This window comes from Aspergillus ruber, assembly GCF_000600275.1.
Source record: "Aspergillus ruber CBS 135680 unplaced genomic scaffold scaffold00026, whole genome shotgun sequence".
Taxonomy (NCBI): Eukaryota; Fungi; Ascomycota; class Eurotiomycetes; order Eurotiales; family Aspergillaceae; genus Aspergillus; species Aspergillus ruber.
The window spans coordinates 283522-296374 of NW_024467322.1; the positions used below are offsets into that span (position 1 = coordinate 283522).

A 12853-nucleotide genomic window follows, 5' to 3' on the forward strand; every position below is an offset into this window, starting at 1 on the left:
CATATCTTCGAGAAAATCGTGTTTGAAGCTCTGGGTGGCGTCGTACAAAGGTTGATACCCAGTTCTTGCCAACAGTATCAGTACCCCGAGCTGCAAGCAATAAATTGGCCATTTCTTGCACCATTGTAGGCCGAGGGGCTGCTCCACGCAGATCCATTGAGAATATCCATTTAACAAGCGATTCCTCTTCAACCTCTGTGAGTTTATGGTTGTTGGCGCGTTTTTCAATGCGAAATTGGTGGCCATTAAGGCGATCAGAAAAAGTGGAACGCGGTATGTTAAATCGACGTGCTGTTTCACGGATTGAGCTGATTTCTCCTTTTTTAAAAGCTTCTATAGCTAATAAGATGCGTCCCTCTTGTTCCTGCGAGTTTCGGTTCGATCGAGAGCGATTTGGTGGCATGGTGGGTGGTTAAAGATGGGAGAATGCATAGAGACGCCAAAAAATGAATGGGTGGCCGGGTGGCTCGGGAATTACGGTTACTATTCATGGGGATCTCGATCGAGATCAAGGTCATACAGAAGCATAAGAGATACTAATGTTCAGTTTATAAACATTTATGTTCTTAGAATGACATCTAGGCGGGTACCGATTAAAGATACGGGGATTCTCATCAGTGTAATGAGCAGAAGAATGTAAGGGTGGCAACATATATACCAATTTCACAATCCTCTTATTAAAATTATAAAAAATCTTAATTTGCTTCTAAGAATGGACCTGCATTGTTGATATAGAAAATCAAGAAAGAATTCCCTTTCTCAGTAAAGCTATAATTTATAATATAATTCAAAGGTTAAGAAATTAAGGGTTAAACTAAGACTGTAGTTTATTAGAGATTAAACTTAATGAACTGATGGTTTCTGCAGCATTATATATTTCTATATGTTTTATTAGTAGACAAATTAGGAAAAAAAAAGCATTATATCAATGATTATAAGTCTCATTTCAAACAAGACGGCAAATGAACTGAGAATCTTCATTGATTGCTATTGGAAAAATCGAGATTGCTGCCATTGATATTTAATTTCATGTTGTTATACTGTCATCAGAGTTAACTAGAACCTTGCTCTTTATTGTTATTAACTGTGGATATAGATAAAAACCCTGAGCTTTATTTAACTGGACTCTCCGGCGCCGGCTTACTGGCTGGTATAAGTCGACATGAATTTCGCACCAATAATCATAAATTGGCACAATAGAAAAGGGATCACTTCAAAATTGGATACTCTCAATAGATTCTCCTGAAGCAGCCTCCTAGCCTGCTACTGTACGAGAAATGGCCAATCTTCTAATTATGTTCCGTTGAACTACCCTAGTTCAAACAGTCGGCGAGAATAGGGTCCAAAAACTATGTGAAAAGGCACCCAGAATTTACAACCCGATTCTCAAGACGCTATAATTATGAGCGTGCAAAATGCGAAGACCCAAAAATCCATCCATGAATGGTTTGATTGCGTGCAACGTATGATACTTCAATACAATAAGCAAGTATTTATACCAGAAGTATGGATTTTTAAATAGCCTGGCTTCTTGAAAAGGAAAAATGAGAATAATAGATAATTATAGAATCCAATTTCATAATCCATTAAATTGAAAAAAAAAAAAAAAAAAAAAAAAAAAAAATAACAATGAGCCATCGTTTATCATTTAGGGATTTTATAGCCATTCTATATAGAGAATTTTAGTTGTTTTATGAGTATGCACTGTAACCACTCGGTACTGCTTGAAGTCTATTAAGCTCCTGGTATTAGAATTAATAAGATATACCCTAACCCTTGAGGTAGTACTTATTTAGAGCAATTTATACGTAGCAATTTTTTTTAGCAAGGTGTACTATTAGTGATATGGTGTGTGGTAAGATCGTGATTCTATAATGCATGTATTGGGTTTTCACATAAAATTTGAAATTCTGGACAGAAGAGATGATATGTATTTGATAAAAAATCAATAATCAAAGGACAAAAGGGATATTCAGCCGAAGAATATTTTCAATGGATTATTAACGAGCGAAAATTTGATTTCATATTATTTTTTCATGGGAATCTGGGATAATTTGTATAGCTATTGGCCTGCCCAGGATGGCAGTTAATGGCTGTTCTGAGCAGAGATAATGTTGATTCCATTTCAATAGACATGACCACAATATATTGTAGAGGCATGCGTCACTTTCAACGTTTCGTTTTTCCTCTCAAAATCCTTATTATTTGTATACATCTGTATAAACCAACGAAGGCAAGCTTTCCGGTATTAATGTATTATTATTATAATGCTTCCATATAATCTGTAAATGACAAAATCATGCAAAAAACCTCAATAGCGACAGCACCTTTACCCCCTGCTAAGCCACCAATGACTTAACCATGAATTATTCCGCTTTTTTCGTTACCCCAGCCTTGTTTTCCCTTCGCCGCTTGAGAGCATCAGGGGAATATTCAGTGTCGAGTAGGTAGTCCCACCACCGGAAGCTGCTTGAATAATTGCCAATGAATTTCTCGTGGTGAAGGTCGTGATGGTCAGCACCAGCCCAGAATGGGAGAAAATGGTGAAGACTCCAAGGAAACTCGTAACCGCTGTGTGCATCAATGGCCTGAAACAGGCGCAACACAATCCAAACGTACATGGTGAAGATGTGCAAGTCCCCAGTTACCGCACACCAGAGAATTGGACAGCCGACGGTGCCGAACCCAAGAATCATGACTTCAATCGGAGATGCATATTCGGCCGCCATACCGAAAGGCGCAGAATACTGATGGTGAATCTTATGGATGGCCTTGTATAACGGGCCCCAGTGAAGAGCGCGATGAGAGAAATAGTGCCACGTGTCCTCCAAGATGAAGAATATCGCGATCTGATAGGCCATAGTCCACACAGAAGGGAAAGGAACTGAAGTCGAAAGTCCAAAAAATTGAGCCATTGGGTGGAATAGCCTTGGGAAGATGTTAGTCGCTTTTTCGCGGGCAGGAGCAGAAGGCTGTACTCACCAAATCTGAGGCAATTCAACAGTGAAGTGGCTAAGAAGCACGAATCTGGCACAATTCCATTGCTCCTGTAATGAGGGTATTTTGTTCTGCGAGCGAGTCAGAATGATGCCTGTATTATGTGAATAACTTGCTTACATCTTGAATTTTGTAGTTTTTGAGCAACCCCAAACTGTCAATGAAAATCCAAGGCAAAGAGCGCCCGAAATAGACGATTTCGTGCATCAAAAATGACATAATGCCTGTAGCGAGCACATCATTCTGCATCCACGCATACCATGTTGTCCATAGTCTCTCGATCAGATTCAGATGGGTGTTGTATTTCGAGATCTCCTCGAATTGGCCCCAATAAGTGTCAGGGGGGGCTGCAAGTAGCGTCGAATTCCTTTGATGATGTTAAATGGAAAGCACAAGTCGAGTTGTGAATGGAAGAGAGCTCACATTGTGTTTATCCTGCCTAAAGCAGATTTATAGTGTAGCACCGAAGACAGACAATTGCTACGACTAGCTGCAATTGGAGGATTGAGATAGTAATAAGATGAGACTCGGATGTGTAAAGAGGAATGAAATGCTGGGGAGGGCGGATGCTATGTATTTCAGGGACAAGCCGCTGGCCAAGGCAGTGGGATCAGGACATCTGTTCCCGAAGTGGCGAGACCTTACTTTTTTTTCGGTCACTTTTCTGGTCTCTCCCTGGCACCACTGCCTAGCCGATTAGGACCGATATTATGCTCCACTATGCACTAGAACCAGCCTATAATTTTCCAACACCACTGCCGCCTTTTAAGGGGTACATGAATAGTACCCACATGAATCCTAAATCACCTTGGTTGAATTACTAACCAATACTCTACGTAAATACTCCGTACTCCCATACCCCTATATACTCCGTACACGGCGTTGTAAAATCGGTTTGTCTACACAATACAGGGGTACATCATGAGGCGTATTAATACACGAAAGTAAGCAGTAGTCTCACTTACACACACAAATTACAAGTATGTACGGAGTACAGAGTAGTATAATTGGTATTCCGTGCTCTTATCTTTTAGCCTTAGTCATAAGGCATAAACTCCGTGAGGCAAGAATGATTATCAGCATTCCAGAACAAAATACTAATATACTAGCACTAAAAAGGGAAAAAAAAAAAAAAAAAGAAACGGTCGCATTCTTCACCTCAGTGCAATAGATGTACTGGAGTACTCTGTACATATTATGGCCATTTGATGTTCGTGTGGTCTTCATTAAATACCTGGGAGTACTTGTATTCTGATATAAGGAAAAATCGATCTGATTTTCATCAATATATACTTCACTTTCTAACTTGATTTTTTTTATTTTCTTTTTTATATATAACTATAGAGTGCGTCAAGCACGAAGGAAGAGAGTTTTCTGAGCAAATCTTCGTTGTTGCCGAATGACGACACATTAGTGCCCAATTAATGTACTATTTATTATGAAACCTCAAAAACCCCCCAAAAGAAAACGAAAAACGTAGAGAAAATCTCAGATACCGTTCCTTCAGCATTGAGGATGATCATTATCAAAGAGTAAGTCTTTAGCCCATGTCAACTTGTGTGTGTTTATGAAGATTGACGCTGAAACACAATCAAATAGAAATACTTGTCGACTGGACACCCAGCTTGACAAGTTCCAGCAGCAAGTCATCGACAAGATACACAACGACGTATCGACACTGGACTCTTTAGGAAATGCTGACCAATATCAGTCTCGGTCACAGCAATTAGTCGCTTTACAAAGTGCTGTTCAATCACTTTCTATAACATCTACGACTCACAATTTGCTAAAAGCCGACAAACTTGTGAATCTTATCTCTGATGTCTCTCGCCGGCTTCCCAAACAGCATGAAGGCCCGCTTGATGAATTTACCGCACATGAATCGGATCTTTTTTGGCTAGTGACTGCGAAGGCTGCCGTACAGACTCTGGGATTACTGCTGAACAGTCTTGTGGAGCAAACGCATATTTTCAGTGACGAGATTCTCTACTGGGATGATATCTTGGCTTCTTCCTGGTCTACTTGGTTACATTTTGCGCGGACATCTCCTCTTCGGATATGGGACGGTGCAAGAGATTTGTATTTCTATGCAGCAAACAGAGTAACCCAGGACCCACACTCCCCTTCGATGTCGGCTAGATGGGCACAGTTCTATGACTTGCTTAGACGGTCTGTCCGTGTACATCGTACGTACTCCATGCGAAGCAGAATTTCATCACACCTTGCGACGTGCAGGTCGGACGTCCGACGGAAACAAAAATCCTTGAGGGCGATGAGAGATCTACATGCCAGCAGCATCGGGCTCCTCATGGAAGAATGTTTATCATTCAACGTTGGAAGCAACCACAAAATTTCTGGAAACCAGTGGCGGGATACGTTACTTAGAAGCATCATCCTAATGGAGACTATTCTATGTAATACAACGGATGATATTGGTATCACCGATTTTGAGCACAAAGTGTTTACAATGACCAATGCGGAAGAAAACTTCCTTGTGGATCAACTTAACGAAAGTCTGGTCTCTGGATACCCCGGAATACTCATTGATCGGCTTGTCAATATCCTCCAAGATCTCCTACCTACATATCAATTATCTTCAAAGGCAGTTTCTCGGAAATATGGCCATCCGTCACGCCTTGTACGCTATTGGTTGCCATTATCTTTATTGCTTTTTTCAGCAAGCACTTCTCTGAAAATCCTAGCGGACAAGCGCACCGAGATCATCCAGTGGATTCTGGAAATTGGATCAACGGCAGTCGATTTCTGGAGTAACTGGGTGATTGAACCAGTTCAACGACTTATCGGGACAATCAGGCATGACAGGGCAAGCGAGATTGCCATAATGAGCAAAAACAGCTTGGAGGCAGACCGGGCAAGTTTGGAAAGGATGGTGATTGATTTCGTTCAGGACCATACGTTGACCCAAGGAGATCCTGCAACAACAGATACACTTACTATAACGAACAGCGTCAGAGAAGGTGATTTGACGCCAGTATTAAAAGCATACGAAAGAGATTTGCGAAGTCCTTTCATTGGGACTGTAAGAGGCGATTTGATTCGCGCTCTTCTGATCCAAATTCAAAAAACCAAGGTTGATGTGGAGATAGCAATGAGCGGCATCGATTCTCTTCTCAAGAGCCAGGAACTTGTCTTTGGGTATGTACAACCTTTCGGCACTCGTGTATGGAAATTAACGCCATGCAGATTCGTTAGCATCACCCCAGGAATACTGGTTTCATATTCTGTTTTCCAATGGGTCTGCAGCCTTTTTGGTAGCAGAAAAGGCCTGCGAAGGAACGAGGAGCATCATCAGCTGAGACATGCTTTACGGTACTCTTCAAGCCAATGTGAATTAAGGGCAACACTAACTTACGCATAGGAACGTAGACCGGACTCTGGCGGCATCGTCACTTACCACAAATGGCATTCTCAATTTCAAAGACCATGGGCTCTTGATATGCGACGCAGAATATCTGCTGCAAAGGGCAAGGGCTGTCCTAAAAGGTGCCGACCTTCGGAAATTTAATGAGGATGTCAGCGACCTAATCGACATTCAACGTGGTGCTGACAGACAACTGCAAGTCGTCAGGCGGATAGGATACACGTACTCTAGGTGGTTCCAGTGATGGCTGTTGATGAATCCTTCCCTTTCCCCCCGTTCTTTGTCGGCGCTCCCTTCAACTTACATTCCCCAGGGTAGAATTATTAGCCATGTTATCTATGTCTCATAATATTTCTTGGGTATTTCCAATCTTGTTTTGTCGCCTGAGTACTTGTCATCTGGTGCTGAATGAATCAGTACGGATCTGGTTATTATAAACTTGGTGCAAGTAAGATAATAAAGTATTTTTATATTTCATATATGTATTTATAGAAGCAACTACTCCGTACATATAGTAACCAAGAAAAAAAACATAAAATTGTATGATTCTTACTGAGTACGTACCAAGTACAGACAGAGTACGGAGTACTGCGTTTGGGGTTGGGTCAGGTGGGTTGGCACTAGTCCATACAGAGTAAGTATTATTACAATGGAGAGTACGGAGTACATCCCTAGCTTATCCTGCAGAGTACGGTCACCACCTCCACTTGGACAAACATCAGGCACCTCTCTACACACCGTTGTCATTCTTCTATGACAAGACACTATTTTCTTAACAGTGAACTACATACTTAATTTCCCTGTTTCTATTCTTCAGCAGACAGTTATCAAAACCGTGAAACCGTGAACAGTGAGGCGATTCCAGTCAAGTCCCCTGACCACCTCGCCCCCGCCCGCTCCTTAATAGGTGCTCCAGGAAGGCCAGAATAACTGCCACCGTTCGGTGGCTGCAGCTACCCTGCAGGCGACGCTACCGAAGGGAAGAGGGGGGGATAAAAGAAAAGGAGGAATAGAAACAGAGTTCCAACGGCCGCTAATACACATAAGCATCGAACTAAGGGACCGTCACTTTGTTCGGATTTTGCATCTTATAGCTTCCTAGGTAACCGGATTCATAGCATCATGGCAGGCACAAGGAATTACGATTTCCTGGTGAGTCTTGATCCTCGTCTGTTTCTCTCAGTTACTAAGTGCTGTCACCAATGTCATAGATCAAATTGCTGCTGATTGGTGATTCTGGAGTTGGAAAATCTTGTTGTCTTCTGCGATTCAGCGAGGACTCTTTCACTCCATCTTTCATCACCACCATTGGCATCGACTTCAAAATTCGGACAATTGAGCTGGACGGTAAGAGGGTAAAACTCCAGATATGGGATACAGCTGGTCAGGAGCGCTTCAGAACGATTACGACGGCATATTACAGAGGAGCGATGGGTATACTCCTTGTCTATGATGTCACTGATGAACGCTCATTTCACAGTAAGGATCCCTCGTGCTTTGGTAGCGTGAGAATTTCTCGCCATACTAACTTTCTTATCCAGACATTCGAACTTGGTTCTCAAATGTTGAACAACATGCAAGCGAAGGCGTGCACAAAATACTTATTGGAAACAAATGTGATTGGGAGGAGAAACGAACCGTCTCCACCGAACAAGGCCAGCGACTTGCTGATGAGCTTGGCATACCATTCCTCGAAGTTTCCGCTAAAAACAACATCAACATCGAAAATGCGTTCTTCAGCCTTGCTTCCGATATCAAGAAGGGCATGGACATGTCCAAGTCAGAGCAAGCCGGATCGCAAGGTGTCAATATAGACCAACAAGGTTCTGGCTTGAGTGGCAGTAGTGGGGGAAAGTGTTGTTAAGCTTTCCGCCCATGGTCTATATCTACTACAACTTTACAGCCTTGTTTATTACCATTCTAAGTGCCATGCCTTGATACTTGGAGGCTTTACGATTTACTCGGACTTACTTTTCGAAGTATGGCACTGTAACGACACGTGTGTTCATAATTATGGCCATTGGAACTGGTGGTTCCTCTATGGTTTTCTTCTCGGAGCTTGTTAACTGGCGTTAATGATTGCCTATTTCGTCTTCGTCGTCTTCTTCTCTTTTTTGTTTCTCTTCCTCGTCTCTTGCAATGATGCCTGTCACAGTGTATGTGTAATTGGATGTAAACAATATGTTTTCATTATATAGAAGTATTATCATCCTATGAAGCTCTTGACGGGGCTTGGTAACCGAGACCCTTATAATGTTCCAGTGCTTCATATTTCTGTAATTGGTTACTAATGCTCTTCACTCGGGGAGGGAAGGAAATGAAAAAAAAAAAAAAAAAAAAAAAAAAAAAAAAAAAAAAAAACCAGCTCCGTGATGTTCCAGTTTCCCAAAATATATGACCTGAACCAAAGTATGCCAGGCTGTTAATCTTAAGTGAATGCTAAGATTATTGAGCACAAGCATCTATTATGTAGCCGCAATGCGAGTATCGATTGGCCATTCAGCCAACACAGCAGCCAAATTCTCGCATGTCGAATGCTCTGTCATGACACCGATTAGATGACAATTTTACTTTTATGTACGCACCTCAAATAAGACTTGAGAGGCCAGAGCTATTACGCACTATATGGATCATAAATCAGACGTTCCTGGGCAATGTGCATTGGTGCTCAAACATGTTAGGAGGGCAAGTTAATTTCAGTCGATCTTGACCCACCTCCGATTTTCTCGCAGGAGCCCTATTTTCTCTGCCCCTCTTTTTTTAAAAATATTTTTTTAATACCCTAACCCTTTCTTCCCCCCTTCCTTTCTCAGAGGCATTCTGCCATTTGGATTGACCAGAGTTTGCCGCCGTTGTTCTTCTTCCTCTCTTGATTCTTTATTTGCCCGTGAAAAGCTACATCACTTTCTTGAAATGGCAGTGTTTGTACAGGTAGAGTACACTACCAAAGGTTAAACTGTTTTACGTGTAATCTTGATTCGACTCTATATACCAGAAGCTGTGATACCCAATTGTGGAAACTGGTAATTAAAATCGCACCTGCAGATTTGAAGTAACGATCGTGTTTCTCCAAAAGAAGAGATTGACGATATGTCGGAAGCTCGCCTTTTCACCATTCGACCACTGTCAAAACAACCGAGGAATGACTACAAAGATGCTTTTCGTGTCAATCTATCGTCTTCATCATTAGCTGCTCTCAAACTTCGGGCTGGAGATGTTTGTAACCTGAAACCGGCTGAGGGACCCCCAAAAACTGCCATAGCTTGGACCGCCACAGAGAACCTACAAAATACCGTCGTACAAACCTCGAGAGCTTTGCAAGACTGCTACGGGATCAAAATTGGAGAGAAAGTTTCTATCTATAAGGCGGATAGCGACCTAGAGTCAATCGAATCACTCTCTTTACAGGATTGCTCCGATCCTGATAGGCTTTCCAAATATGGTCAGCTTTCTCATGCCGATAAGCCTCATTGGACTTGGTGTCTAGAGCTTCCTCTATCAAGATGTGAACTTCTCGCTGTTGGTTTAATCTTTGAGTTGGAACTTAAAGGCCAGCGTAGGAGTTTCAAAGCGGCAGATATAAGACCTCAGGACCGAAGTTCTGCTTGTACTTTATTTCGGTTCACTGAAAACACCGAGATCACAATCGGTGAGGGATTCAGTGAAACTGTAACCAATGCAATTTCTGATCTCCAAGTACAGCCATCAGGCTTGGGCGGAATGTCCCGCCAGATTGACTTGGTCAATGAGAGTCTAGCAGATTTTAATCCGAGAGAGTGGCGGCCTGCGATGCCGTCTTTTTACGAAAATAGCCGAGGCATTCTCCTGTACGGCCCCAAAGGAACAGGTAAAACTGCACTTTTGCGCCAGATACAGACAGCAGGCTGGAGAAAAACGGTCACCATTGGTTCATCTACTTTTGGCAGGAATGCAGGCGACAGTGAAGCCAAGATTCGCAACGCGTTTCAGGAAGCAATTCGCTGCCAGCCAAGTGCTGTAATCATTGATCAGTTGGAATATGTTGCCCCCAAGCGAACTTCCCTGGATTCGCAGTCCCTGGCATCGGTGCTTTGTGAATGTTTAGATATGGCCAAGGGGGCTCTGGTCCTGGTTGCAGCAGCTACTCGCCACCCGAATGATGTCGACGATGCGTTAAGGACACCCCATCGACTAGCGACTGAAGTTGAGCTCCAAGTCCCCACGTCTCAAGATCGCTCGGAAATCCTACGCGCTATTCGCGGGCATTCTACCGCCGCGCTAAGCAACGAACTCATTGAAATGATCGCGGAGAGAACTCACGGCTATGTAGGTGCTGACCTGTTTGCTCTACTACAACTCGTATGCCGTAAAGCACGACAGCGGCAATTACCCCCCAAAAAGGGACCTTTTTTCGACCAAGTCCGTGCGAATGAGAGCGAAGGGCAGGATGTCAAGGAAGTCATTGTGCCTTTGGAGATCCAGGAACTCGATGTCGTTTCCGCATTACAAGAGACTCGCCCCACCGCCATGCGAGAAGTCTTTTTGGAGACGCCGAAAGTGCGATGGTCAGATATCGGTGGGCAGCACGACATCAAGAAACGTCTTCAAAAAGCCGTTCAAAGACCACTCAGGGTAAGCCTTCACCATGAAATCGGTTAGAAAATAAACAATCCGCTGACAATAATAGTTTCCGGAACAAATGAAGAGACTCAATGTCAATAGCAAGAAAGGAATCCTTCTATATGGCCCCCCCGGCTGCTCTAAAACACTCACCGTGAAAGCACTGGCTACTGAAGCAGGATTGAACTTTTTGGCGGTGAAAGGAGCTGAAGTTCTAAGCATGTACGTGGGAGAATCTGAACGAGCCTTGCGAGAAATATTTCGGAAAGCTCGGTCTGCTCGTCCTAGTATTATTTTCTTTGACGAGATCGATGCGATTGCATCTAAGCGCAGCAGTACGTCGCAGGGAGGCGTCAATGTGCTCACAACGTTACTAAATGAAATGGATGGAATTGAGGAATTGAGGAATGTCTTAGTGGTCGCGGCGACGAATAAACCCGATGTTATCGATCCGGCTTTAATGCGCCCTGGCCGCTTAGATAACATACTCTACATTGGTTTGCCTGATTTTGAAGCACGGAAAGAGATTTTGAACATCTGGGTCAGCAAGTCAGCAGTCCATCCGGAAGTAGATCTGCTGGATCTAGCATCCAAAACTCAGGGTTATTCGGGAGCTGAGATTGTTAGTATCTGCGAGACAGCTGGAGATGTAGCATTGGATGAAGAAGAAGAGACTGGCCAGGAAGGAAACGTCAGATGGCGACACTTTGAGCATGCCCTTGAACAGGTGCCAAGGCAAATCACAAGCGAGGTTATTGAAGAGTATGAGCAATGGAGGGATGCTCGTGAACTTTAATTCCTTAGCCAATCGATTGTGTGCTCCAATATATACATGTGTGTGTTGCTATGTTCTATGTATGTATTTTTTTTTTTTTTTTTGTCTTTCTTGTAGAGAGAATGAAGGGGGAAAGAAACATACTAGTACGTACGGAGTACTAATTGAATGACTTAGATATTATTTATCTCCGGTGGATACCCCATAGTAAACTAAAACGGCTAATTAGTGGGAACTTCAAAGTTCATACTTATTTTGGAAGCTTCCATTCTAACTACAATGCTCATTTGAACACACTACTGACATCTGATTACATCCCGTCCATCTTAATATCAGCTTCAGGATTTGAGGGCAGTTGGCATTTCAACCCGAATATCCAATGGCTCCAAGAGGACGTTCGCCCATTGTTTCGCCGCGATCAGATTTATCGCGGCATTCTGCAAAAGTTACGACTCGGAGCCCGTCATTCGAACATGACAGTTCTCACTACAACGGCAATCGTTCAAAAAGCAGATCTCGATCTCTATCACGACCACGCGCGCTTTCCAGAAGTCGAAGTCGAGGTAGATCTCGAAGTTGGCATAGGAGCCGATCGTTCAGTCGAACCCCAAGTTCTTCTAACAACAATACGCCTCCAAGAAGTTCAAAGGTCTGCGCTCGTCCTTTTTCCTTCCTTCCTCCATTTCTTCATCTTCTCTCCCTCTCCCTTTCCATTTCTCTTTCTTTCTTTACTTTAACTAGCTATCTTGGTCCTGCTTGCTGACACCGACCTCAGATTGTGATTGAAAAGTTAACCAAAAATGTCACTGCGGCTCATCTACGGGAAATATTTGGTAGCTTCGGAGATATTCAATATGTTGACCTGCCCATGAACAGAGCTTGTAAGAGATTTTCCTGCATTGTGATCATGGTGTACTCAATGCTAATGTATTATAGTCATGACAAACAGAGGAACAGCGTATATCTTGTATTATGACCCTGCAGATGCCGAAGCGGCAATTGCTCATATGCACGAAGCTCAGCTTGATGGCGCTACATTGAATGTATCTATAGTTCTCCCCAGGCGGGCATTTTCACGTTCACCGCGGCCCTCCCATACA

The 12853-nt window shown here is 43.0% G+C and overlaps 7 protein-coding genes across 7 annotated transcripts; 5 read left to right on the plus strand and 2 right to left on the minus strand.

Annotated features, from left to right (window-relative positions):
- Window positions 1-1973: 1973 nt before the first annotated feature.
- On the minus strand, window positions 1974-3068 carry EURHEDRAFT_415349 (sterol desaturase family protein). The gene is made up of 2 exons (XM_040782667.1): window positions 2983-3068; window positions 1974-2928 (listed from the first exon to the last, which is right to left on the minus strand). The coding sequence occupies exon 2, from the start codon at window positions 2913-2915 to the stop codon at window positions 2367-2369; it is 549 nt and encodes a 182-aa protein (XP_040636270.1). The 5' UTR covers window positions 2916-2928; window positions 2983-3068; the 3' UTR covers window positions 1974-2366.
- Window positions 2979-3369, minus strand: EURHEDRAFT_462407 (putative C-4 methyl sterol oxidase; the record flags this gene model as incomplete). Its single annotated transcript, XM_040784800.1, has 2 exons — window positions 2979-3068; window positions 3118-3369. Coding segments are annotated over 2 exons (342 nt in total), but the record flags the coding sequence as incomplete, so codon positions are not given.
- A 469-nt stretch (window positions 3370-3838) lies between these two features.
- On the plus strand, window positions 3839-4410 carry EURHEDRAFT_186676 (uncharacterized protein). Its single transcript, XM_040777898.1, has 2 exons — window positions 3839-4055; window positions 4117-4410. The coding sequence occupies exons 1-2, from the start codon at window positions 3980-3982 to the stop codon at window positions 4305-4307; spliced, it is 267 nt and encodes an 88-aa protein (XP_040636272.1). The 5' UTR covers window positions 3839-3979; the 3' UTR covers window positions 4308-4410.
- On the plus strand, window positions 4119-6885 carry EURHEDRAFT_415352 (NCA2 family protein). Its single transcript, XM_040782668.1, has 4 exons — window positions 4119-4529; window positions 4597-6153; window positions 6202-6327; window positions 6377-6885. The coding sequence occupies exons 1-4, from the start codon at window positions 4513-4515 to the stop codon at window positions 6621-6623; spliced, it is 1947 nt and encodes a 648-aa protein (XP_040636273.1). The 5' UTR covers window positions 4119-4512; the 3' UTR covers window positions 6624-6885.
- Window positions 6886-7072: 187 nt separating this feature from the next.
- On the plus strand, window positions 7073-8705 carry srgA (Rab family GTPase srgA). Its single transcript, XM_040782669.1, has 3 exons — window positions 7073-7531; window positions 7591-7858; window positions 7921-8705. Exons 1-3 carry the CDS (start codon window positions 7502-7504, stop codon window positions 8241-8243), a joined length of 621 nt encoding a protein of 206 aa, XP_040636274.1. The 5' UTR covers window positions 7073-7501; the 3' UTR covers window positions 8244-8705.
- A 764-nt stretch (window positions 8706-9469) lies between these two features.
- On the plus strand, window positions 9470-11774 carry EURHEDRAFT_380058 (putative AAA family ATPase; the record flags this gene model as incomplete). The annotated part of the gene is made up of 2 exons (XM_040779240.1): window positions 9470-10990; window positions 11046-11774. The coding sequence occupies 2 exons, from the start codon at window positions 9470-9472 to the stop codon at window positions 11772-11774; spliced, it is 2250 nt and encodes a 749-aa protein (XP_040636275.1).
- Window positions 11775-12528: 754 nt separating this feature from the next.
- On the plus strand, window positions 12529-12841 carry EURHEDRAFT_422816 (RNA-binding domain-containing protein; the record flags this gene model as incomplete). The annotated part of the gene is made up of 2 exons (XM_040783360.1): window positions 12529-12634; window positions 12690-12841. Coding segments are annotated over 2 exons (258 nt in total), but the record flags the coding sequence as incomplete, so codon positions are not given.
- Window positions 12842-12853: the final 12 nt, after the last annotated feature.